The 26,878-nt window shown below is 42.9% G+C and overlaps 2 protein-coding genes across 3 annotated transcripts; one reads left to right on the top strand and one right to left on the bottom strand.

Moving 5' to 3' along the window:
- The first annotated feature begins 102 nt into the window (after nt 1–102).
- On the top strand, nt 103–22,322 carry arhgef6 (Rac/Cdc42 guanine nucleotide exchange factor (GEF) 6). Of its 2 annotated transcripts, XM_027019163.2 has the most exons (23): nt 103–402; nt 1,359–1,442; nt 4,829–4,913; nt 9,268–9,356; nt 9,528–9,732; nt 10,137–10,207; nt 10,344–10,438; nt 10,549–10,644; nt 11,104–11,226; nt 12,541–12,679; nt 12,784–12,843; nt 13,939–14,085; nt 15,780–15,866; nt 16,039–16,120; nt 16,446–16,561; nt 16,849–17,034; nt 17,617–17,637; nt 18,613–18,706; nt 18,924–19,007; nt 19,133–19,232; nt 19,423–19,477; nt 19,591–19,736; nt 20,291–22,322. In XM_027019163.2, the coding sequence occupies exons 1-22, from the start codon at nt 238–240 to the stop codon at nt 19,711–19,713; spliced, it is 2,307 nt and encodes a 768-aa protein (XP_026874964.2). In that variant the 5' UTR covers nt 103–237; the 3' UTR covers nt 19,714–19,736; nt 20,291–22,322. The 2 variants fall into 2 exon arrangements, with proteins under 2 accessions (XP_026874964.2, XP_026874965.2); XM_027019164.2 differs by lacking the exon at nt 17,617–17,637.
- cd40lg (CD40 ligand) lies at nt 20,276–26,878 on the bottom strand. The gene is made up of 5 exons (XM_027019165.2): nt 26,633–26,878; nt 25,078–25,197; nt 24,902–24,923; nt 24,712–24,792; nt 20,276–24,602 (listed from the first exon to the last, which is right to left on the bottom strand). The coding sequence occupies exons 1-5, from the start codon at nt 26,807–26,809 to the stop codon at nt 24,208–24,210; spliced, it is 795 nt and encodes a 264-aa protein (XP_026874966.1). The 5' UTR covers nt 26,810–26,878; the 3' UTR covers nt 20,276–24,207.

Raw genomic sequence — 26,878 nt, 5'->3', positions numbered from 1 at the left:
GGGCTGTTTTTTTTCCTCTCTTATAAAATGTATAATGAAATGAGAACGGGATTCGTAAGTGACTACAACATCCTCATCTTGGAGAACTTCCCTGCAGAGTCGGGGACGCGGGTCTCTGCTGATCTGAACTGTTCCGCAAAGAAGCAACGTTACGGATGTGGGTAGCATCTGTGTCGCCTGTCATACTTGTTGCACCAGGGGTGCTGCGAGGTTTGCGAGACCTGCTCAGCCCAAATTATGAACCCAGAGGAGCAGACTGTTACGTGGCTGATCTCTTTAGGAGTTCTTAATTCCCCAAAAAAGAGCATCGCCGACCCAGAGGGATTTCTGAAAACGTCTTTGAGAGATGGGGTCGTCTTGTGTAAGCTTATGGAACGACTGGTACCTGGATCGATCCTTAAGGTAACCCGTCTGCTGAGCAAAACCTGCTCGGAGAGAGCGGATATGTATGCTCAGTGAGGCAATGTAGCCGTAGTGCGATCCTTTTAAGTTGGTTTTAGTTCTAGCTTGATTAGTTGCATGTTTAAACACTGCGTTTGCAAGAACTAAACCAAGACGTGAAAGGTTAAGTACAATACTAACTGCTGAGGAACATTTTTTTTAAAAGTCAGAAACGTGCAATTAACTGGCAATGTAAACTCTTGACTTCCTGTCTATCCGAGTAAGTGTTCCGCATTCTCGAAGACATTTCTATACCGTCTTTAACGACGGTACATTAGCGTAAACATCCATTCTCTCAGTCTGTTGGCTTCGTTCATGTCCATATAAAGGCCACCTTTTATTAGGGACGACTTCACTGTGCTCTGATCAAACGTGCGCTTTAAAACCAGCCTGTAGATCGTAGGTTACAACAGCTATTTTCTGACGTTTTCTCATACACGAAAATGTACACGTTCAAGCTGATGTAACAAGTATATACATGTTTAAGGACATCGACATATCAACGTTAAGTTAAACAGGCGTATATTAATGCGTTCTGGGCTTTGCCAGGACACTGAAAGACGACCTGTTTGGCCCTGATCTAGTGTGTAAAGACCGACTCTGCGAGATCGTCACTTCCTCCACTAATTCTCTTTTCCTGGTGCGAGAGGGCAACGGGAGATGCGGGCTGTCTGTCCTTAAGGGCGATAGACCGAGACGAGGATCCTGAACTACTTTCTGCAAACTAAACTCACTTCGAGTTGTCCCGTACTAGTGTCCCGCAGCAGTTTAACGGGGACGGCCCTTCCAACCTTTAAACCGGCCGTCCTTGTCCAAAACACGCTTTGGTCCGAGCACTGAGCTGTAGTTGCAGCAAGGGGATTTTCACCCATACCGGGACTTTTATTTACCCCCGTTCGTTTTGTGGGTGTTTGCAGTGTTGTCCAGATCCCAAATGCGAAGCCGATTGCGTTGCCAACATCCGAGAGTTTCTGAAAGGATGCACCTCTTTGAAGGTTGAGGTAAGCTGGCGTTACTCTGCAGTGTTATGTTGTACGCTACAGTCATACTTGCTCCAGGTGGTGCGTGTTACGTTAACCGGATGATATTTATTTTCTTGGCTGAGGGAGACTTTTAATAGGCAGAGCGCAGTCTATAAACTTGTGGTTTATTTCTAAACGGTTCTTATTAACATATTACGTCGCACAGGCAAACTATATCAAATCTAGAATTGCAAGCATACACTGTGAAATGAGTGAAAATGTCACTTATCTATAAAGTTAGTGTCTGTACTTCGGTTATATGCCAATAATCATATGTATGACTAGTAAACATTACAATGGCCCTCTTGTTCATGGAGGCAACCATTTGTCATACCATTCTCAGTTCCTATATTATTCTGTTGTATTTTAAATGAAGGCAACTCACTGCCTTTACTGCTTACTCCAAAACCTTTTGTGCTCTTAAAGTGATATCGAATTTGACATTTTAGCCGGCACATTTGTACTTTGTTTCTCTGATGGGTATTTATACTAAAATCGCAATTTTAAATTTAGCTTCAGACAAAAACAGAATCTATTCTAAATGACAACTTGTCCATTTCTGTCCACTGTTCAATGGTAGGGAGTGATTCTGTCTGAGTAAAGTGAATCTGCCTAGTCAGTTCTGCCTGAACTGAATGATTTAATGGGAGAGAAAAAAACCCAGTTCACTTGAATTTGATGTATGGTTCCCTTGCCCAAAATGAGAGTGCTGCTTCCAGTTTGGTGAAGCAACATGTCCAGACAGCTCCATCAGCTGGAAATCGAAGCCAAGACTAGCCGTCACATTCCAAACCTGTAACAAGGTGCATCATGATTACACATGTGCTGTAACATTTGTGGCATTGTTTGCAAGTTCTCTTTTAAAACCAAATGGAGTTTCCCCTGCCTTGCACCTTGTTGTGTCAGATATGCCCTGGTACATATGAATCAAATTTGTGCTGCAAGCTCTCTTCTGCATTTGTTTCAGCATTTGCAATGCTTTTTTTTTTTTTGTTCAACCCAACAGGGACCACCTAACGCTAAGACATCTTCAAAATATTTGCACAAAGCTTAATCATTGTTTCTCTTAAAAGGTTTATAAATAGGCTTGTTTGTGGTTCTTGAATCATAGAAGTCTAAAGAGCAACTGAATAAACCCAGCGTGTAGGGAAGTGGTCAGGACTAAATGTCTGGGGTCAATGCTCTCCCCCCCAATTAGTGGCAATGCCATAATGCAACTGTAATGGCGTGAGCAATGACTTTAAGTGGACAGGGTGAGTGCGTGGAGAAAGAGCCCCCAGCCCTGCCCATTCCCTGTGTGGAGGAGCCCGTCACAGCGCGCGAAGGTTCAGCATGGATGATGCAAACCATGTGACACACTTTCATTTCTGTTTTTTTATATATGTAAAGTAGCAGTAGTCTGTCACTGTCTCGTTTTTCATCAGGTAGAGTTCTCACGATTTTAAACACACACACATGCGCGCACGCACACACTACCTGGCCAAAAAAAGGTCACCACCTGGATTTAACTAAGCAAATAGGTAAGAGCCTCCCATTGGATAATTACTGCATGGGTGATTGTTTCAGCTGGCAACAAGTTATTTAACCCTAACTGATGCAGTGAGTCCTGGAAAAGATGTTAATCTGTTTCAGAAGGGTCAAATTATTGGTATGCATCCAGCAGAGAAAACATCTAAGGAGATTGCTGAAAATACTAAAATCGGGTTAAGAACTGTCCAACGCATTATTAAAAAGTGGAAAGACAGTGGGGAAACATTGTCAAGGAAGGAATGTGGTCGAAAAAAAAATCTTGAATGATCGTGAGTGGTGATCACTTAAACGTGTGGTGAAATAAAATCGTAGAAAAGCAACAGTAGAACTCAGGGATATGTTTAATAGTGAAAGTAAGAGCATTTCCACACCCACAATGTGAAGGGAACTCAAGGGATTGGGACTAAACAGCTGCGTAGCCTTAGGAAAACCACTTGTTAGTGAAGCTAACCGGCAAAAATGGCTTCAATTTGCTAGGGAGCGTAAAGATTGGACTCTGGAGCAATGGAAGAAGGTCATGTGGTCTGATGAGTCCAGATTTACCCTGTTCCAGAGTGATGGGTGTATCAGGGTAAGAAGAGAGGCAGCTGAAGGGATGCACCCATCATGACTAGTGCCTACCGTACAAGCCTGTGGGGGCAGTTGCTGCAGTTAATCAGGTTCAGCAACATTATGTGCCCAAAGAATGAGGTCACTGACTACCTGAATATACTGAATGACCAGGTTATTCCATCAATGGATTTTTTCTTCCCTGATAGCACAGGCATATTCCAAGATGACAATGCCAGGATTCATCAGGCTCAAATTGTGAAAGAGTGTTTCAGGGAGCATGAGACATCATTTTCACAGATGGATTGGCTGCCACGGAGTCCAGACCTGAACCCCATTGAGAATCTTTGGGATGTGCTGGAGAAGACTTTGCGCAGTGGTCCAAATCTCCCATCATCAATACAAGATCTTGGAGGGGAAAAATTAATGCAACTCTTGAGAGAAATAAATGTTGACATTGCAGAAGCTTGTGGAAACAATGCCACACCGAATGTGTGCCATAATCAAAGCTAAAGGCGGTCCAGTGAAATATTAGTGTGTGACCTTCTTTTTTTTTTTTTTTGGCCAGGCTGTGTGTGTATGTATGTGTATATGTATATGGGTATTTAATTTTATATATATATATATATATATATATATATAAATTACTTTTGTTGAAGCAGCAACTACCATGATTATAACTTTGACTTACAATTTACAAGCCATTTTACATCTGGAACTATATTCCACAGCTTGAGCCTATAAATCTATGTGACATGGCTGGAATACTGAAATGTCCTGATAAAGAAAGAAGGTGTGAAATAAATCGCACCCAACAAATTTGCCCCAATCTGTCCCCGTCTTGTCCATGTAAAATGGGTTGGTAAACAACTTCTGAACACAGCTCAACTATTAAATAGTGAGGCACTCTGAACAACAATGTCATGTCATTCTTCATCTGGTCCAGTGCAAAGTGGCTGAACATCTTTAGTGTGTAAGAGGAAAAATGCTTCTTGCTGTGCTACTTAAACTCTGTATATGTGATGTTTTATTTAAAACTTGTAACCTTACCCACTGCAAGAAGGAGGGTAGCAGTGTGTGGGCAGCGGGGCTTGGGGCAGTATATAACAAGTATAAAAAGAACAATCGTTATAGTTTTCCTCTTTCTTATATGCTCTTAGTTTGTTTCTTTGCAGTTTCCAGCTTGTGTTTCAGTTTTACCCTACAGTTTTATTTGTTCTGTTTATCAGCAATGATGCAGTATAATTTTATTCGTGGTGTTTTTATTTTTTTTTCTTTCTTTCCAGGGCTTTGAACCTGACAGCCTGTACTCTGGAGAAAATTTTAGCAAGGTTCTCTCCACGCTGACAGCAATAAACATTGCTACTCAAGGTAATTGTCCCATAGCCACCTTACAGTCAGTCCTGATCTTCTGACGATATGTGCCTGTGTGTTTGTTTGTGTGCGTGCGTGCATGTGTGTTCTCCTTCGCTCCGGGCGTGTGTTGCTTGTCTGATGTCAGAGCCCTTGGTTCCTCCCGACTGGAATTTTGCACAGTTAACGATTTTGCAGCCACTTGTGAGTGTGCGGGCTGGACCAGCCCTTTGCAGACCGCTCCGGCATTCCGGGGGTCTCGTGGCTGGGCCATGTGTGAGGGCCTCGTGTTCAGGATCATTTTTAGAAGATGGAATACCAGTGGCCTCTCGCGAACTACAAAGAGTATGTCTGTTCACTGGTGGTTGGCAGCGGGTATGAACACATTTAACTCTCAGTTAAGGCAGCGGGCCATATCTTTTCAGCTGAAAAACATGTTGCATGCAAATTCATATGTTGGCGAGATTTTAACTGTCATGAAACCGCCATTGCAAGTTAATGTTCTGGTGAACAAAGAGAACTTGGTTCCCTTTGATGTCATGCTGTGTTCTGGGGCATTCACTCACAACAGCTATTTATACATTTGTCATGGGTAAGCCAACAAGAGACATCCAACAGTCCACACTCTGGTCAGTATGAGTATATCAGCTCACTGCATGCGGTCATAAATGGGGTTTTTTGTTTTGTTTTGAGGAATGTGAAAGAAATGTTTGGAAACGTTTTGGCATGTGTTTAATAAAGTAATATGTGAATAAAGCTCACAATAGATTCCCTGCAGTCTCCCATTTAGTTCAGAATATTCTCACCGTCTGTGATCAAGGTAATATTTTTCCTAGGGAGTGTGTGTGCATGCATGTGTGTGTAATATATATATATATATATAATGTGTGTGTGTGTGTGTAATCTCATCAGTGCTGATCCTGAAGCCCTCTGACGGTTGACGAGAAGGTGGGCTCCTGTTTTGAGAAAGGAGGGGTCTTGTCTTGAACTAAGAAATTTCAGCCATGCTAATATTAATGCAATGCAATGCATGACCTAAACTAAAAAGCCATTGTGAAAGACCACACTTTAACCTATGTTCAGTTTCTTGTCTCTTAATAGTGACTGGTGGAATTTTGGCACATAAACACACTGATCTTTAGGGGCTTCCCTGAATGTACAGACATCCTAAAGTCCCCCCACACAGCATTCGAACAGGATTCAATTTCAGTCTTTGACTCTCCATTCCTTCTCTCTGTACCGTGCTGTCATGGATTTCCTCAAGTCTATTGGCCTATTGAAGCACTGATCCTTGGTTCAGCTTCAGGCCAGTGGGCTTTAGATCCTGCCCCAGTGTTCACTGGTAGATTGTAGAGTCCATGGATGATTCAGTGAGAGAACGTTGCCCAGGCCCTGAAGAAGCATTCATCTCTAAGCCGTAACACCTCCGTTTGACAGTTTGGGTTGGCAGTTTTAGTTTGGTGTGGTTTGTTTGTGATAAATAGCGCTATTCATGTTGCCAAATAACTCCGCTGCTGCTGTCAAAAGCAAAATCTCAATTTGAACGATGAGAAAATGCAAGATTTGAAATGTAAATCGGCTGCCTTGTGGATATTGTGTGGGCTGTAAAGGCTGAAACGATTAGGGAGGCATGCACCGAAACGAAGCCTCTGCAGTTCTCCAGGTTTGTAAATAATGAATTACACTGAGGGGTGATTGCTTTGGAATTGCTTCTGATGGCTGCATTAAGCCTATTTTTAAATTGAAGTGTTTTGGAAACTTGTATGTGTTAAATTGGATCACCTTCTTCTAAAGCTCCTGTACTTACTTACTTTAAGTAACAGACATGGTGACCGGACAGCACTTGTGAGTCCAGTCTCTCGGTCCTCAGATGCAGCAGGTGTAACCGTAGCTGCACGTGTCTGTCTGTGTGTACTTCTCTTTATAATGGCAGCTGTTTTTTAAAGTCTTCGTGATGGTATCTTCACGAGCACGCGGATTCTGTCTGGCACGCAGTTGTCCATGCAGGCTAACTGTTCAGGGTCGGGCAGGGTGGTGCTCTTCTGACTGCTGGGTTGGACCGAGCGGGTGTTTTCCGAGTGACTCACGGTCAGATCTGGCTGGCGCACACCAAATCTATGGCTTGCCTCTGCATCTCGGCACGACTCTGCTCTGCGTCCAAACCGCCTCTGCCTGACATCCATTAGCCGGAGAGGAAGCCCTAGCTCTGCACACAGCACGGGTTCACCCCAAACAGACAGAAATAGCAGAAATGTCTAAGTGGCTGTTGAAGACTAGCAAAGAGGCGCGTCTCTAAAGGCACTTTTGCATCAGTGAAGTCTGACCTGCAGTGAAAACAGATTTATTTGGACAGCTCAGATTAGGTTTTTCCTGTCTATGGTTGAGGAGCAGTTTGAGCATGTTCATGCGTGCGCACACACACAAAGATTTGGAAGTCTGGGGGTGCAGGGCCGGGGCCTATGTGATGCACGAAGGTGGTCCGGAGGTGTGGTGACCCCGCCGGCTGAGCAGAGCACCGTTTAGGGTGCAGAGCAAGAGACTGCGCCTTGCCACGCCCCAGCCAGCGACCCGGCAGAGACAATAGGAGCAGAGAGAACGCTGCTCTCTGTTTCCTCGATCTTAGCACATCAGCGACATGTGCAGTTATCTTCGTGCTTTCCATGGCTGTGACTGTTGCCTTCTGCACCACGAGCACAAAAGGGGAACTGTGACTTCTGCTATATGGAAGCTTTTTTTGCAGCACTTTTTGAGTGAACTGTGAACTGTGTTTGTTTTTCTCAGAGTGTAATCCATCGGTGCACAAGGGTGATGTAACAGATGTGCTTCATTACTGCACTTAGGTCCTTTGTTTTACTTTTCCACTTCATACTTTTACTCACTACATAAGACATATTTGTATGTAAGACATATTTGTACTTTGTACTCATAACATTTTAAAACCTGGCTCATTGCTCAATGTTTTGTCCTGCTTTCCCTCCTTGGGCATCACAGTTCCCATGGCACTAAGCACCATGTGCTTTTGTTTTCATCCTTGTTTGAGTTCAGTGCCTGCCTTGTCCGGTGCTTTGTTTATGTTCACTTGTGTCCCGTTTTCCTTTGGTAATCCTCTGTATTTATGTTCCTCATTTTAAGCTAAGGCAATGTCAGTAATTGTGGTACGGTAGTTGTTTGATATTCTGTCTTTTGTCCCCTGCTGTTGCCAGTTGTTTAGTCTGTTCGTGTCTGTTATCCAGTCTCGCTGCATTATTGTGTTTATGATTATTCACTATTTTAAAAAGTAATGATTAAAAAAAAAGTCAACTTCTGTTCAGACACCTCACCAAGCTCCAAGCCATTCGAAATCCAACAGGATCTGAAACCAAAACATTTCAGTAGGTCGCCTGTGATTGGCTATCAAGCTTTTGCTCTATAATTTAAAAATAAATAAAATAATTGAAAATCTGTTTGCATTCAGATCTATAAACAATTATTTATGTGCAAAGTCATGTACTCGGTACATCTGACAATCGAAGAACGCTCAAATTTTCAGAAGCTTTTTAAAGAAATATTTTTACTTTTTTTTACTTTTAAGTACATATATTTCTATACTTTTTTCTCAAGTTAACAAAACCAATAACATTCATTTTTTTACTGGAGTATTTGTACTTTTACTTGAGTTAGAGATTTGTGTGCTTCTGCCACCTGTGGTGGTACAGCTTGCATCAAATGGGCTGAAGGTATTAGCAACTTTTACTTTGTTAGTGGAGATCTAGTGGGTCAGAGTGTCATGAGTATTTTGTAATTATGTAATTAGGTGATTACATGACTCAAGCTACTGGACAAACACAGAGAATGAGATGTATGAGTTGCTATGGGCACAGATGATGTATGGGGACTGTAACCTGTGCTGTACATCCCAGGAACTTTGAACTCACCATGTCGGAATGCCATTTAGCTGACGTGGAAATGGCTATAAAGCCTCATTTTCAGAAGCACTTTCTCTCTCTAACCATTCCAGGCTTGGTATTATGGGAACGTCATTATATTTACTGACAACCTAACAGTTACAGAGCTCAGAATTGGAACAGGTCCAAGCCATAGGACAGCATTTGAAGATGCAACTCTTGAATATCACCTATAAGATCCCACTTATAGGGCAGTAGTAGCTCAGTGGTTAAGGTACTTGAGTTGCCACTGTTGGACCCCTGAGCGAGGCCCTTAACCCTCAATTGCTCAAGTTGTACTCGGTGATTAATTGTAAGTCGCTCTGGATAAAAGCATCAGCTAAATGCCATAAATGTATATGAATGTGGACAACTATATTTAAACATATTGGACTACGATCTCCTCTCTCTCTCTCTCTCATGCTGATTTCCCTCTGATTGTTGTACAGAGAGGTCATGTCCACCCTGCAGCTCCTCTATCCCTAACCTGTCCACCTCAAAGTCCCAAAAATCCTTCCGGAGGCAATCGAAGCCAGTGGTAAGTCATCTGAGCATTGACACATGGTCTTATGGTTCAGCTGGTTCACGAACAGACACCCTCACATACAAACTCTGCGGACTAACGTCCGCGCTTAAACATCCGCGCGCCCTGCTGACAGCGAGCTCCGTCTGTTCCCCCCCCCCCCCCCCCCCCCCCCCCCCCCCCCAGGAGATGTCGGAGAACGGAGGGGGAGGACAGCTGGTGGTGAAGGCACGCTTCAACTTCAAACAGAACAACGAGGACGAGCTGTCCTTCAGCAAGGGCGAGCTGATCCACGTTACACGGCAGGAGGAGGGGGGTTGGTGGGAAGGCACCCTGAACGGCAAGACCGGCTGGTTCCCCAGTAACTACGTGCGAGAGGTCAAGCCGTGTGGTGAGTGGGTATCAAGGGGTTGGGGTTTTTTTTGGGGGGGGGTCCTTCATAGTAGGTATGGAATGATAATTAGGACTTATCGGTCGATGGACCACACTTCTATAGTAGGAATCTTTTAGGGGTCCTCGCGTTTTGGTACAGAAGAATGATCTTGCCAAAGGAAAATATCAGGGTTGCAGGCATTAAACCTGACCTTGTTTTTATGACCTGCATTTTTTTTTTTTTTTTATCTAGCAATTGGACCAGAGCAAAATCATTAATCTGTTTACTTATTATTTATTCGTCTTACTCCTTTAGCGTAATAGTTTGAGATGTCATGCTTTTTCTTAATTTTTCAGAGGCAGTGTACAAATTTCTTTTCTATCTTCCCTCTTATTTTTATAAAAATTCTATCTGCTCTACAGACAAACCAATCTCTCCAAAAGCGGTGAAAGGCTTTGATGTTCCTCAGCTGACCAAAAACTACTACAATGTGGTGAGTTCTCACCTTGTGGAGGTGATGTTCAGGAGTTGAGCGTGACAGTGGGGGTGTGGGTTTGGGGGTAGTTGGGTGGGCTGCAGTGGGCCAGGGGGACCTTCTGCCTGTGACATCGCTGTGGTTTGTGTCTCAGGTTGTGCAGGATATCCTGGAGCACGAGCGCGAGTTTGTGAAGGAGCTGCAAAATGTGCTCACTTGCTACCTACGTCCCCTACAGGCCAGTGATAAGTAAGCATGACATGCCAGTAGTCGCCATTGGGGGGCAGTCACGAATCCTTTAACACCTAAAGTGTTTGTTGTGCGAGAATTTTTGATCAGTGGAAACTCTTGTTTTGCAGGCTGTCCAATGCAGACAGCAGCTGCTTATGTGGCAACCTGGAGGAAATACACACCTTCCAACAGGGACTGTGTGTGGCACTGGAAGAATGTACCAAGTGAGCTTTAATCTTTCTGTTCACGTAAACATTACAGATGCACTGATACATTATTATATAATATCTCGTCATACCAACACCACTTCACTTGCTAGCTATGGGTTTGGAGCAACATTCAGTATTGGTCTGATTTTAGGATGTTATCAATATTCAGTGTTTATGTATGTTCAAATCCAGTGAAAGAAATCCTAGAAAATGTTTATACGCAGCGTGTTTGCAGCGGTCGGCTGTTTCGTATGCCCAGCGAGGTTCCGTCTCAGGAGACTGAACCAGGTCTTCTCGGTCAATAACCAGCTCTGAGCTGCGGTGTTCTTGCTGGAACACACGTGACCTGGTGCAGCAGCTTGGGGCTGAACATGCCTCATTAAAGCAGGGCACAGCGTAAAGGGAGCTCCGTTTGAGGGCATACCGAGGGTGTGCACTTCCATGCTCCCCTGCATCTGTGCGTCTGTCTCGCAGGGTGCCGGAGGGCCAGCAGCGGCTTGGCGGCTGTTATTTGAACCTGATGTGCCAGATCAGAACGCTGTACCTCTCCTACTGTTCCAGCCACCCCTCTGCAGTGACTGTGCTCACCGATCACAGGTCAGTGCCCTTGCGCAAAGACAACCGAGATGGTAGTTGGCTCGGTATCGGAGTCCGTTTTAAGCCTCCCGTGCAGCTGGTTTTATGGATCCCAAAAAGAAGGGGGCGGGGGGAGCAAACATAACAAGTTCACCCTCAGCCTTTTGTGAAATGCCAAGAATCAACCACTTGGTGGCGCCACTGCGCTATCACCACTATTGCTGGACCGTGACAGCACTGCACTGAGCTGGCTCACTGCCATCATGTTTTCCTTGGTCCTCTCATGATCCTTGTGTGACACACGGCAATGAAATTAACACAGGCGGTGACTGTGACATACTTCCTGTATGCCTTTGTAAGTCGATCTGAAACAATGTTCCTTTGACTTTGCTCCTTCCACTCAAAATGCAGCATGCTGTCAAGGCTTCATACGCACAGGAAGTCAGACTTAACCCAACAGGATATCTATAGATGCGGTTCTGCTGATGGAAGCACACTTTACACTTTATCATGCGTGCCAGGTTGCATCTTGTGTTGCAACCTTTTTTTTTTTTTGCAGCGTTTTCCACCCCGTGTAGTGAAAGCATGTTTTTTTTGCGATGAATCATTGTACTTCAGATATATTTATCTACAAGAAGTAGTCTTTCACCTTAACCAAAACAATTGCTGCAGTTCAGCAGTACTGATTTTGTTAGCATTTAAAGGTCATGTCTTCAGTGTGTGTGTGTGTGTGTGTGTGTGTGTGTGTTTATGCATGCCTAAACATGCATCTGTGCATGCACATGCAGAATCCATTCCTAGACATGGAAAACCCAGCTTTAATAAATGATGTGATTTCAGATTCACAGAGGAAAATGTACTGTGGTCTATTCTGGCATAAGCTGTGGACAATCCTGTCCAGTAGAATATATGGGATACTCTTTAGTTAATTACATTACATTACATTGTTAATTACATAGTATGCACATAAATTTGTATATTTTCTTTTAACTGAAGTTGAGCTTGAGTTTGATTGCAGAGTGATCTGTTTTAATTGGCTTTGTTTTACAGGCATTTCTGGTTCTTTTAGCTTATTTTAGTTTTAATATTCCAGTCTTAGTAATTAATGAAATAACCTTATGTAGTTGCTTTTACTTCCGAGCAATAAATGATGAATTAGTTGGATGGGTAGAATTAGTGAATGGTTTATGTGAACTTCACAAACAATACATACACTTAAAATACTTTTTTGTTATTGTTGTTGTTGTTGTTTTTTCAGTTTCACTGCTTTAAACCCATTAAAGGACGAATACGAGCATTTGATCGTGTTCGTTTGTTGTCTCTCTGCTTCGCCAGCGAGGAGCTAGACAAGTTCATGGAGAGCCAGGGTGCTGGTGCGCCAGGCATCCTGACTCTGACCACCAGCCTGAGTAAGCCCTTCATGAGGCTGGAGAAGTATCCGACCCTGATGCAGGAGCTGGAGAGACACGTGGAGGTAGGGACATGCGACCCGGTGGCTCATTTGCTGACACTTCCGTGACGGTTTGCAGGCGTGAGTATCCTGGCAATGACCTTTGTCACTGTGCCTCCCCCTTGCAGGAAGCCCACCCGGACTACAGTGACCTCCTGAAGGCAACGGCTGCTTTTAAAGGTCTTGTGGTACGTAGGCAACAGCGGGTGGAAGCGTGGCCTTGACCGTGCGTGGCTTTGTCTAGTCTGGCGTTTTTCGTTACTTTCGCTCACCCGACACACCGCAGTGCTCTAGCAACTTTTACTTTCATGTTAAAGTGTGAGAACATAGTTTTCTTTTGCTGAAGCTTTGCTTCCTCTTGTATCGATGTCCATTAGACTTCAGTTTGTGGTGAAGGACTTTTAGTTTGCAGACTGCAAATGAGAGGCCAAAAGGTGGAAACCACAGACCTGAACGCCACAAGATGAGCGCCATATCTTCCACGGGCGTCTGTATTCCGGCTGTGGGTGTTCTTCTAATTGGGTCTCTGCTGTTCTAGAGTTTTCCTATAAGATTTAAAACTCAGAGTAGAAGAAGAAGAAGTGAGTCATTCCTGCTGGCGCTGAGCGACCCAGCCTCGCTGCTGTGCTGTGACCAGGTGTTTTTGTAAAGGAGCCTTTCTCTTTGACTTTTTGCAGTGGAACACCTTGGTTTTTTGCTACTTTTTTCCTAACTGTGCAGGGACTTTCCCTCCTCTTCAGCACTCTGGGGTGGTGCACCTTTTGGACTCAGTCAGAACCCTAACAAGCGAAAGTTAAATCTGCAATTTAAAAATACAGTGCCTCTCATTCACCTCTAAAACAGCATCAGTTAATAAAATCACGATTGACCTTTTGATCCAGTGCGAACTATGAGGATTTCCTCAACAATGATGTCATGGCTGGAGATGTTTATATGATGCTGATTTAATGGCTTGTCTGTATTTGTTAGATATGTGTATCTCTTAGATATGAATTCTTGTCCCACATCCTATTCATTTAAATTATTAACTGTTAATCCTTCACAGTGCACCATATTTCGTTTTTTGTTTTTGGCCCATTGTTATTTTACAGCGACATTCTCTGAGATGGATAAGTTCTGTAACGGTTTCCTCGTTCAACACGTCGTCTCCCAGTAAATCCCCCGGGACCGTGTGTTTAAAAAATAAATAAATAAATAAATAAATAAATAAATAAAAAACCTTTTCCCCCGTCGAGCCGTGCTGTCTAACTGCGCGGCCTTCCGCGGCTCTCCTCCTGCTTCAGACACAGTGCCAGGACCTGCGTAAGCGCAAAAACCTGGAGCTGCAGATCCTGTCGGAGACGGTGCGCAGCTGGGAGGGGGACAGCATCAAGTCCCTGGGCCAGGTGGTCTACATGTCTCAAGTGCACACGCAGAGCGGCCCCGGGGAGGTAAGGGCAAAGGAGAGGCTTGTGTGCGGGGTGGGGGCGAGGTGGCTGTTGTTCGGCTCGGGGCTCCCGGAGGTGACAGGGTGTCGATGTGTCCCAACCCCACACACTTTTTTTTTTTTTTTTTTTTTTTTTTCTCTTCTCAGCTATGTGGTTACGGTGATGCTCTTGCTACTGTCAAATTTTGCACATTAAGCATTGTGGTTGTGTTGGTATGTTGAAATGTCAAGCACCCCCCAAAAGTGCTGGAACAGAAAGGCAACTAGTTTACGCTTCATACTTTCAATAGCCAGTTTCAAATATGTTGGGAAAAAAAAAACACGTGGAAAAAGTAAACCATGCGGATAGAGGAATTTGAGTTTCGTCATCTTGAAATAGGCAGTTTATATACACATTCCCTCTGCTTAAAACGAGGTATGGAGTTCCATAAACAAAAATGAATTCAATTGACATTGGTTTTATATTCATAGTACAACTAGCCTGCACTTCACGAACATCACCAAGTGTCTGTCTTTGGCTGCAGGATGGAAAACCCACGTTAAGACTTCAGAAATGTCCTGGGGGGAAACCAGTCAGTTTAGACACTGAAAGGAAAGAATTCACATCAGACCTGTGCTGCGAAAATTGGGAACGTCGAAATCAGAATTGGGCGGGGGAGTTGTACATGAAGGATGAAGACATTTACAGTTGTGCCTGGACCGGTAAAACGCTTTAAACTCCCTTTAAAGCTGCTGAATTAAGCAAGTTTTCAATATTTCTAGACAGATAAAAACCATAATGAACATTTCATATAATGAAAGGAAACCCTTCCAACTGTGCTCCTAGTGTGGTACTCATAGCGATGTTGATGTTTACTGCCGTGATCTCGCCCCCCAAAAAAAACCCTTTTTAAAATGTTTATTTATTTATTTTTACTAGAGAAAGCCGTCCAATTTGCAGGCAGCGTTTGTGTACTGTAAGGCCATGACCTAAAACACACAGCTGAAGAAAACCAAATTATCTGCACTGATGATGGAACGTTCCAGACTGGTCAAAGCAGCCTCCCAGTACACAGAGTTAAACGCCAGAGCAAAGCACTGTGCTCTTCGATGGATGGGCCCTTTGGTATAGGCGAAATGAAACACTCGTTGGTATTTTCATCCTGATCATAACAGGAAATGAACCATACCAACAGTCCGTCTCTAAGGCCCTGCTTCTGTGGTCACTTATTTAGTCAGAAGCCTGAAACCCAGCACCCACTAAGTGAAGAATGGAAACTCCAGTCCTGTCCTGTTCTGTGGGCTCAGGGTCCCAATGCGAGCACAGAGTGCGTCATGGCAGAAATAAAAATTCTCTCTTTTTTTTTTTTTATTTTTTTTTTTATTCAGGGTGCCTTCCAGCTGTGTCGTCTTGTTTCTCATTTTCTCGTTGCTCACCTGAAATATTGGTGTTGGTTTGCTAACCAAATGGTGCAATATTTGTTGATCTCTAGCAACGGACAGCAGCTCTGCTCCCTCCAATTTAAAAAGCGCATACCCACCAGAAACTGTGTGTGACATTTTTGCGTTTTCCTGCATGTTAAATGTAAGTGTGTGTAACTGAATCTGTATCAGAAAAGGGAAACGTTTCCTTCTGTTGTGATAATCTGCATTATGTGGACGTTATGTCTGTATTTGAGTGTTTGTTATATATACATTTTGTGTATGTGTGTTCGTAAGGACAAGGAAGAGCGATACTTCATGCTGTTCCCCAACATGTTAATTATGTTGTCTGCCAGCCCGCGAATGAGTGGCTTCATCTACCAGGTGAGTGTGCTGGATCTGGCTGACAGACTTCGTCTTCAGTGCACCGAGTTATTCTCTCTTCCTCTCCAATGGCTTTGAGTGTTAGCTTCTCTTCTTTGTTACAAGTGTGTCTGCTTACTTACAATCAGCTCAACCTTCCTCTCGATCGGGCCTCCTGCTCTCGTGTTCTCAGGGCCGGCTCCCGCTGTCAGGAGTCACTGTGACCAGGCAGCCGGAGGATGCGGAGATGGGTCATTACGCCTTTGAGGTCACAGGTTCGTCTCCGTCCCCGTGAATGTGCTTCCGTCCAGCACTTCTAAGTAGGCCACAAAATTATTCTTTCTGTGGCGGGAGACTGAGAGTTACCTCAACGGCAAGGTCACCTGTACTCTCAGTGCAGAAATCCACAGGAGTTACTCGGCCTTCCCTTCCACTGTAGGACTTCACAAAGTCCGAGTACCTTTTGGAGAAAGACCAGTTTAGATATTGCTAAACAAAACACCAATACAGTTTACATTTCCAATACAAGTAGGTGCCTTCTCTGGACGTGCCTCTGGGTTGTAGAGCGGGGCAGGGGTTCATACTGCCGTCCTCTTATAGGGGGCATGCTCGAGCGCGTCACCGTCTTCTGCAGTAGCTCTCAAGAGCTACAGGAGTGGCTGGAGCACCTGCATCCTTACATCAAAGGAGGAAGCCCAGCAGGAACCATCACTAAGGCAAGCGTTTCACCTCCAGCCCATACACACACATACATACACACCCCTACATAAAGCACTGAAGTGCATGAAAATGTGTAAAGAAAGGCCAGGAAAGAAGCAGGAATGGGAGATGCAAGGAACCTCCGAGGAACCATGCCATGCTTGTAAAAAGTGAAGCTCATTTTTGTTGCTTGGTGTTATCGTTCTGTTTCCTCGCTGGCCAAATGAACTTCGATTTAGCTTCTTTATGTGTTGACTGACCGTAGTGTCCCCATAACTTGTCCTGTTCATACCCTGACTGTCAGAATGCCGAAGGCAAGTACGCGAGTGTCATCGGCACTCCGTCCCACCAGGGTCACGCCCAGGGCTTTGGCACGGCCGTGGGCAGCCGAGGCCCTCTGGAGCCCCCGAAGATCACCAAGCCGTGGTCGCTAAGCTGCCTGAGGCCGGCGCCTCCACTCAAACCCTCAGCCGCACTGGGCTACAAGGAGGTAAGCGCTCCCTTCTTATAAGAGGCCCTCCGACACGGCCTGAAGTGCACTGAGTCAGAAGACGAATTGCACAATGCGTAATGGACTTTTGTGACTAAGTGCAGTGGTCCAGACGGGAAGCGCACATCACTTCTCACCTCCCAGATCAACAGTTACCGATCTGACTGTCATGACCTCCTTACTGTAATATCTGTGTGTGTGATTGATTTCTCAACAAACTTTACTATGCTCCTCACCACACAGTTTCGGTGGTGGTCTAATACACCAGATACAGAAAGGCATGGGATGGGGTAAAGCTATTTGTTGTCTGTTATCAAACATGAAGTCTGTACTAGCGAATACTACATCCCAAGGGCATTCGCGTGGTATTGCACAGTAGTTGACCGGTTTCGAACGCCGGCCGGGGTTCCTCTCTCATCGCCTTGGAGAAAAGCTTGTATGTACCTCTGCGTCTCTGTCAGGACGAGGGCATGCTGAAATGTTCACCTCTCACTGTTCTCGCCATCATGTTCCTGTCAGACTCCTCCATTTCTCTCATGCATTTTCTCATTTCCTTTCTCTCTCCATCTGCTGCTTCTTTAGAGGATGTCTTATATCCTGAAGGTAAGAGTAGACCAGCAAGTCCGTGTGCCTGTGGAGGTGTGTCTCGTGTGCCTGGCTAGCTGTGATTTTTTTTTTGCAACACCCTTTCGACATGTCGTCGTGGTCGTCGTGGTCGTCGTCGTCTTCGTCTTCTCCTCTCTCTCTTTCTCTCATCCCTTCCTCCTGTAAGCCATTCATTTCTTGTTTATCCGTTTGTCTTACACCCTCTCACCCTCTTACACTCTCTCAGCGTCCTGCTCACAGACTGGTATCTTTTTAACACTGCAGTGTCCAGTGCTCCCACTCACTCTTTTTCTTGGAGGATTCAATCAATAATAACATGCTTGTTTTTCTGCTACAAATGCCTTCTCTATAGGAACTAAAAAACTATTCTTTATACCTTTTGAAACTAATTAATGAAAAGGACAAAAGATATGTGTTCCTTAGTGCTACGTATTCCGCAGAAGGAGTGTGGGACATTCGTAGCTTTATGGAGAATTTGTGATCATAGAGGAGGGATGTTGCTGTCTCGCTTCTTTGCTGGCATTTACTGTAGCCCATAGTGCTGTGCAATGAGCCCCTGACTGTCTGCTTGCTATAGCTTTAGTCACGTTTAATCCTAACAAGGAATTATTTAGTGTGTTCAATTATTCAGACCTGCGTAATGAGCCCTGCTTCTCATCACTGACTTTAAAATCCTTTGCTAGAAACGCCATATATTTTAGTGTCTCGTGTTTTGATTGAAGAGTATACAGGCTGCTTCAACCATGTGATAAGTGTGACTAAGGATATAATGGCCATGAGTTTCCATGCTGTTAAGAGAAAGTTGTTTTCATGACTAATATACAGATAAGTTTCCATGTGTGTCATGACTTGGTAGAAGTCACACTAGTCGAGTAGAGTACACACCTTTCAGAATCCAGTTCCCCTGTGCTGGTCAGTCATCCAGGGGCTTACGTCTCATTCCCTTTATCGTTCCTCGCTTTCTCTGTCCAGGACTCCAGCAAAAGCCCTAAGCCCATCAAGAAGTTCCTGCCGAAGAGAAAAACAGAGAGGAAGCCATCGGACGACGACTGTTCGATCAGAAAAAGTGGGTGAAGTGGGACGCGACTAATGAGTTTGTTAACTGAGGCTCAAAACAAGTAGTGGAACCAAAAGCCTCATTTTTGTGACTTGCCAAACCTGTGGAGGTATGCGGCGCTGGCGGGCAACGGGCCGAGCGTGCGCCACGGGGCGACTCCACAAGCCTTTATCAGGTCATCGGTTTGCGCCGCTTCCCTGACCGTTTGCGGTTCTGTGATCGACAGGTACTGCAGCTCTGGAGGAAGACGCGCAGATCCTGAAGGTGATCGAGGCATACTGCACCGGAGCCAGTCTGCACCAGGCCACGGGTAGGCCCTCGCGCGGACACCGCCGCTGTGCTGCAGACACGAACGTGCGGCATTGGCCTATTCAGGTTTTTGGAGAATGAGATCATAGTGCCATGAAAAATGGTCTGTTTCTCCTCCCCCCCCAGCTGTTCGTAAGGAGGGCGTGCCGCAGGTCCTGCTTCCAGAAGACGAGAAAATTATTGTTGAAGAGATGAAGAGCAACGGTCAGACCATCATCGAAGAGAAGTATGTTGTATGAGATAATTATTAACCATTATTAAAGGCTTTTGCCTGGTCATTCGGCCATCCTGTTAATAGTCATTCATTAGGTCCATTTTTTTTTTTCTTTTTTTTTTTTGGTAAATTATTATTTTTACAGTGTATAACGTATAGTTTTTTTTCCTTTTTTGCATTGTTTTCACTTTGTCTCTTGCAGAAGCCTTGTTGATGCTGTTTATGCATTAAAAGATGAGGTCCATGAGCTAAAGAAGGTCATTTTTGAGCTCTCATCTGTTGTATTTATAAACTCTAAATACGTGTGCTATGAGGTCTAATGGTCAGGGATGGCTTTCTGGGGGTTTTTGGGGGGGTTTTTTGGCCACAGGAGAATAAGTGGATGAAGCAGTGTCTGGAGGAGGAGCAGAAATCCCGCCGAGAGCTCGAGCGTGTGGTCAGGAAGCTGGTCAAACAAAAGAATGACTGTGCCTGGGAAGATGGAGGCCACTAGCGTGTTAAACATGCTGCCCATCTGTGAGTGTATACGTGTGTGTGTGTGTGTGTGTGTGTGTGTGGGGGGGGGGGGGGGGGGGTGTGGGGGTGTGTGTGTGTGTGTGTGTGTGTGTGTGTGTGTGTGTGGATGAGTGGATTGTTAGATTAGCATGTCACTTGCGTACACACTGAACTCAGAAAGTCATCTTGCCTAGTTAATCATTTTGAAGGAAATTCCTTGTTATGATCTGACTGCTTTCGGTACCTGTAATCTCTGTGGGGAGGCCAGTGCGTTGTGCGTTTGTAGTCCCTGTAGTGTGTGCAGTGACGTAGGTGGATAAGGAAGTAGCTTGGTCGTGCTCACGCTGTATTGTATGGCGTGAGCTGTGGTGAAACGCTGCCCTTGGAGATGAGAAGGTTTGTGGAAGGCGTCGTGTGAGGCACAGAGCGCTGTGCTGGACAGTCCTTCATTCTCGCTGGATCTCTCCACAACCCAACAAATCCGGCGTTTGTCCGGATAACTGGTTAGACTGTTAAACCAATTCAGCCATAGGATTTAGCTTTTCTTGATTTTTATTTAATTTTTTTACCTGAAGGGAACACACAAAGTGTTTTTGCAACCCCCGGGGAGATTGGGAAGTGTAACGAGGGAGACTCACTGAACCAGAGGACCACGAGCCTGGCATACCCCACGAACTACGCGGAGCCACGTTTGCATAAGTCCGAGATCCAGGTGCACGCGTGCTGTTGATGAACAGCCGCTGTTCAACAAGCGTACGAGTGAGCTCAGTATATCACCCGTTATCGCCTCTCTAATTGCCCTAACAGGACACCGACAGGCGACTCCATCCTATGCCTTTATTTCTCGTGGTGTACGTTTATAAAATAAGATGTGAAGTCTATATGAGAAATATAGATGGTATAGTATTTGTTTTCTGTTGTACATCAAAGACATGAGATGTCTCATCTGCCATTGTAAAATAATCTTTTTTTCCCTTGTCTTTGTTTTCATAATGCCAAGCTTTACTGTAAGTAATCAAATAATCCAAGGAGATACAGGCGTGGCCCGAGGATTATTTTCTCTTAAACTGCGCTGCCTGCAATCTACAATCTGTACGATATTTCTATACCTTCTTCATATTAGATAATGTTGTGTCTGATAATCTTGTCATGCTAGTTCAAAACGTAAGGTATAGCATATAATGTTCGTATATCATATATACTGATACGATATATTATAGCTAGTATGGCCAAAAATAACCATATAAGCTTTCATTTTCATACCGAATAGTCCTGTGTTGAGAACGTGTGTCCTAAGTGCTTGGACTCTTTTGAGTCCTCTATAGGTGCTCGGCCCTACACAATGATCATCAGTAACGTTACTGGGGAAATGACAAGCTGCTACATTAACAGTGACACAATGAGAGAACCTTAAAGCCTCTGGTATAAATCTGTTGGCTTCTATATTAATGCAGCGTGAATATGAACATGAATGTCCGAATCGGGTAACTACGGAGCCGAGCTGAAACGTACCGTAATATTGTAACTTAATTTTATCCTCTCTCCTAGTAATAATTTAGTAAATACATGTTGTACTTCTTAACTGGTACACTATCGCATACGTGCATGACCTGCATGTATGCTTTTAACTGTTTCATAATCTGCCTTGTAACCGAGTCAGGCTTATAACACATATCATTACTAATAAGTGGAACGTTGATTTGTATTTAAAAAATAAATAAATAAACAATCAAACTTATGGGCTTTATTAAGCCTTATAGCACTGCTGGTGACTAAACAGGAGAATGGGTGGGATTGTGTACATATGAACCGGAGGGGATTACCAGAAGCAAAACCATCAAAGTTGCGTGAGGGGAGCGTTTCAATTTCGGCCTTGTGAAAACAGATAAGTATTCGATGCAATAGAAGTGACTGCATGGTGTCTGACGAGATGGAAGTTAGCGTGTAAGTCACACTTCTAACCAGAAATCAACACATGCAGAGTGTAAAAGCTATATACCGCTGTTACTGCAGTGCTGTGATTAGACATTTTTGTTTTGAAAGTTTTTTGTTTGTTTGTTTTTTGTTATTTGTTTTTTTGGTAATTAACTTAATTGGCATGTTCTTACATCTGTGTGCTTTGCGTATACTTTCAAATTTTCCATTGTTACATAGGACACGGTTCCGCCTCGTTTTTATGATATCCTGTGTAATGTTTTTAGCAAAAAAAAAATGACTGTTGTAATTTTGTCATTACTGACCTGTGGTACACACACATTTATGGATTAGTTCACAATTTGAAGGACTGATTGGTGTCATCAGTTTCCATTTTTAGTAGCAAATTATGGCAGGTTAATTTTTACACATGTAGATTTACAGTGCCAGTGGTGTCGTGTCTGGTAATTCTATAACTGCCCAATATCTGCAGCACTTGCAGGCTTATTTGAGTGAATGCTCGTCTACTCCATTACATTTTGTCCAAGTGTCCATGTCTGCAAACCTGTCAAGGGTTTCTATGCAATTCTAATTGTCCCTGAATGTCATGGGCTTTTGTTCTGTTTTTAGTTTCTTTCACGATCATTTCAAAAAGGGTCATTTTAATAAAATAAATAACATCCCTGTTGTGGACTTTCGTTTTCATGGAGTTTTGTTTTTCCTCTGAGATGTTCTTGTATTTGTTTATGCTTGTTTAGCTTCCACGTTAATGCTGTTTGTTGGCAAATCGCATTTCCTTTTACTGAACATCCCTGTAAGTGATTAGGAAAATCCAGGCTTGTCAGTGATGCCACTTGATTACACACATTCAGGTTGCACAAGCATGTAGGTGAAAGTTGCTAAGCAGAACCTCTGAAACCCCAACGCTGTTGATATGCAGGACCTTTTTTTTCTATGTAGGAGGGAAAAGTTAAGGCAAAAAAAAAGCCTTGGTGAAAGCTTCCTGTAAGAGCAGATTACAACTGTGTCCCTGAGCTAAGCAAGCGTGTTCTCACTCACTTTTTCCATTGTGGAGCAAATTAGACAAATTGCATAAATATACTAGTTTAGTGGGTGTTAAATTATTAAATATTAATGTTTGTTTACTATATTTTGAAGTTGTACCAGACGCACAGATTTTATTATTTTTTTAAAGAAGGGTATTGTTTGTTTATTTTTGGCACAAATTAGACAAAGCAAATTAGACAAATTGCATAAATATACTAGTTTAGTGGGTGTTAAATTATTAAATATTAATGTTTGTTTACTATATTTTGAAGTTGTACCAGAGGCACAGATTAATTTTTTTTTTAAAGAAGGGTATTGTTTGTTTATTTTTGGCACAAACTAATTAATAATATTTTGTAATGGAGGAGCGCCCACATAAAACTGCTCTTTGAGGTATGCAAATATCATTAAATTTTGAATGAAGTCGGAAGAGTCAAACAACTGAGAAATTCTATTTAAAGTATGAGGTTGAATCATGCCTGCTCTCGCAAGCTAGCTCTGCATACCACACTGGAAAGTGTGTGTGGTGGAGTGCAGAATATATGTAGGGTTTCACAGATTTAAAAAAAAAAAAAAAAAAACCTATAGCACCATACCAGACTATTTCAGAGTTTGCTTTATAAACAGACTAAATTAAGATTGCTGAACCATCACTGCAGATTGAAGTCTCATATTCTCACACATCACCAGTATTACAAAGCCTGTCATTTGAGTTTGAAAAAGACACTTTTAATACAAATAACATAAATATGGTTTTTTTCAGAAAAGTAAAATTTCTAAAGAAGTTTGTCACTACATTCCTTATTTGTCAGCTGTAATATTTTGATCATGAAAGTTTACTTTGACACGCTGCCTGATTTTTGAAGAAAGTTGTCTTCAGTGGTTTTCTTCTTTCGTTTTTTTTTGTTTTTGTTTGTTGTTTTGGGGGGGGGGTTTGTATGACAAGATAAATACACACTTTTACTGTGGAAGCCAGTGTAGTCTCTCTTCCTTTTTCAAACATCTTCATTTTCATGGTGTGAAATGACACATAAGGGCTTACTTTAGTACTGTATGGAACCCTAGACTAGCCTATGTTCTGACAAAACTTCCATTTAATAAATAAAGTCACTACTGTATTACAGTACATAGCATTAAACATTAATAAATTATTTATGAGCCTAATACACCTGGAGAACCTCTAAGCATGATCGTGTTCGCAATCATCACGTGTGGAATTTCTGACTTTTTTTCTTTTTTTTTTAACGTGGAAGGAGGTTTCTGAATGGCACACTTTTTCCATTCTTTCAGAAAATCCAACAACTAATAATGTTTGTCATTTTCTCCTGAACTTGCACTAGGTATAATCTCAGAGGAAGAATGTTTTTGTAACTGCAGATGTTCCAAACTGTTCTTGTAAGACTTCAATCAGAATCACTTAGATCAGCATGGTTATCCGTGTGTGGCTCACAAAACCGTTCCAGTTAAGGACAGTATCCAGTTCGTTCCATGCCAGTAGCTCGTCCTCCTGCTCCAGTCTGATCAAGCATGCTTAGTCCCGTAATTTGAACAACCTGAAGGTGCTGGTGGCTGCGTTTACCAAGCTTGTGTCAGTCACGTTAACAAAGAGCTGCTGTTGTTTCTCGAGCCTGAACACTCCAGTCTGTGAGGCCGTGCAGAGGTCGGGCACAGACACATTCCGGTGCAAGCTGCAGTAGGCCACCAGCAGATTCTCATCCCTGTTCTCTGTTCTTTCTCCCTGTCCTGTCTTTCGGGTCCATATGACCTGCTTGAGCGGGGCTTTCACGTGCCACTTGGAAAAGGTGACTTGGGAGTGGATGAAGTAATATCCGGGGAACTGAATGATCAGGGCCCCTGATATGCCAAGATTGATCTTCTCCATGTGAGAACGTTCTCGGTTCCAGATCAGGGTATCCATCTGGTTCACTACAGAGAAAGCCATGACAGAAGACATGTACGGTTTTATTTCACCAGCTTGATTGCTTAATCAAATCTAATTGGAAGGTTTTGGAAAGGAGTGAGCACGTGATCTTACATTTAGATTGTGATGTTTGCTGCAATAGAACCATCTCTGCTTTTGGTATAGTGGGGGCTCCTGTTCCAGCTAAGAAAGCCACTATCAAAAGAGGATACGGCAGCAGTTAGTACATTCTCAACAACAAGATGATGCTTCCCAGAATTTGGCATACCACACTGTTGCAACACTAAAAAAAAAAAATACATACCTTTTCCTCCAGTCTGAGAGCCCTATGAGAGGAAACGAATAAGATGATCAATTTTGCATGCTGGAAAGTTACGTGACCGCAATAAACTAGAATCTGTCCAATTGTGAAGAACAGTGCCACAGATCATTAAGACGCCACTTCTCTGGCTGAAGGCCCTCGTGAAGGAGCTGGCGTACCTTTGACATGTCAGTGTTGTAGTATTCCATGCAGTGCACCATCTCCTCAGGTTCTGCGATGTGCTTCACGCACTGCTGAAGCTTCTTCAGCATGTCTATGCCGCTGCTCAGTTCATGCAGCTGCCAAGAGGAGAAGACTTTGGTGAGCAAGGCATTGACTTAAAGCCACTGTATCAAAACCACAGGTGCTACTGCATACCAATACACACAAAAGGGAGGTGTTATAGCAAGGCGTGCTAATCGACTTTTACGCGTATATTTTCACACGAGTTTTTCTGTTCTATCCCAGTGCTAAGTATGGATAGATTGGTGATTTTTAAGCAAAGGACTTCCACTTTTGGCCAAGGTAAAGTTAGATGTGGCCAAATGATGTTGGTAAGCTCTGGAAATACTAAGTTTCAAGAGACTGAATTATCATCTCATTATTATTATTATTATTTTTATTATTAGTTACATTTATATAGCACCTTTCTCAAACTCAAAGATACTTTACAGACAGATTTTATATATATGAATGACACAGGAATCCTATGCTAAAGCTATAGCTTATGATATTGGTTGATGCCGAAACACATCTAAGAGATTTTGTCCATAGCCATAATTTAGTAAAGGCTTTTTATTTTAGCACTACTGTGAATTTTCTGAACGCTAGTCCACAAAGGACCTTCTAAGACTGTATGAATATATCTTTTCTAGGAACACTATGTCTTTTTCTTAATGCTATGTTTTATATTCATATAATTCTATATATTATATAGGTTATTAATTATATTATATTACATTCACAATTATTCTCATTCCTAAATAAAGTAGGATCATAGCTGAATCTTTTCTATGCATTCTTAATTATAATTAATTTGATGATAAACTAGGGTTCTCTGTTCAGTCACTCAGACAGGATGGCTTCTCTGATGTTGAGCACATGTACTCATAAAACCACAAAACACAGTGAGTAGACCCATCAAGACAAAAACACTCTATTCATAACTGTTTGCTTTTAAATGTCTTCAACTGGACTGATTTTATCATAAGTTGCAGCACATTGATTAATAATGTTAAAATGTATGATAAACACTCCAAAATAATATATAAAGTGAATGTGAATGTGACTATATATATATATATATATATATATATATATATATATATATATATATATATATATATATATAAAGTGGCAATTATGCTAAGGTGTCTTCAGGTAATACTTCATGTGCAGACTACCCCCTACATCTATAGTTACCTGCCAATACATTACTCTCTGTCTCTCTCTTTTTAACTACAAGCATATAGAAAATTACCAGAGGAGAGAAATGTAATTTCCTTATTTAAAACTTTAAATAGGGAAATTAGTGTCCCTCAATGAGGAACATTATAATATCCAGAATGGTAATGTTATAAATATATTTTAAACATAAAACTGTTAACAAATCATAAGACAACTTTAAAATGAAAATAAAATAAAACTTCATTTTTATCCTGCCTGTAATTTCAGAAATAGCAAACTATAAGATCATTTTAATGATATAACCATTGTAGTTGGATAAGCTCCTACCGTGCTGAGTCTGTGGAATACGTAGAGGAACCCTCCAAACATCATTAAGAATAGAAGAAGCACCATCACAGACAAGAACTTGACTAGCGGCGTGTTCACGGTCATCGTGGGCCCCCTGTGAGCCTGCCGTGGAGGCACCGGTGGAGGAGCAAAGCTAGTGTGAAACGTGTTTATCATGGTGGACAGAATTAGAGGCTAGAAGAACAGAGACGTGAACACCAGATTCACCCATATAGGTCTGAAGAG

The sequence above is a fragment of the Electrophorus electricus genome, chromosome 12 (assembly GCF_013358815.1).
Source record: "Electrophorus electricus isolate fEleEle1 chromosome 12, fEleEle1.pri, whole genome shotgun sequence".
NCBI classification, from domain to species: Eukaryota; Metazoa; Chordata; class Actinopteri; order Gymnotiformes; family Gymnotidae; genus Electrophorus; species Electrophorus electricus.
The sequence above is the reverse complement of the archived record's forward strand: the minus strand, read 5'-3'. Positions and strand labels throughout refer to the sequence as shown.

Coding starts and splice junctions, on each gene's coding strand:
- cd40lg (XM_027019165.2), bottom strand. CDS start 26,809: ATGATAAACACGTTTCACACTAGCTTTGCTCCTCCACCGGTGCCTCCA. Junction 25,198..26,632: donor TATTCCACAGACTCAGCACG/GTAGGAGCTTAT, acceptor TCCTCTTGGCAG/CTGCATGAACTGAGCAGCGG. Junction 24,793..24,901: donor CTCTCAGACTGGAGGAAAAG/GTATGTATTTTT, acceptor CTCTTTTGATAG/TGGCTTTCTTAGCTGGAACA.
- arhgef6 (XM_027019163.2), top strand. CDS start 238: ATGAACCCAGAGGAGCAGACTGTTACGTGGCTGATCTCTTTAGGAGTT. Junction 12,680..12,783: donor AGCTGGAGAGACACGTGGAG/GTAGGGACATGC, acceptor TCCCCCTTGCAG/GAAGCCCACCCGGACTACAG. Junction 18,707..18,923: donor CGACTGTTCGATCAGAAAAA/GTGGGTGAAGTG, acceptor TGTGATCGACAG/GTACTGCAGCTCTGGAGGAA.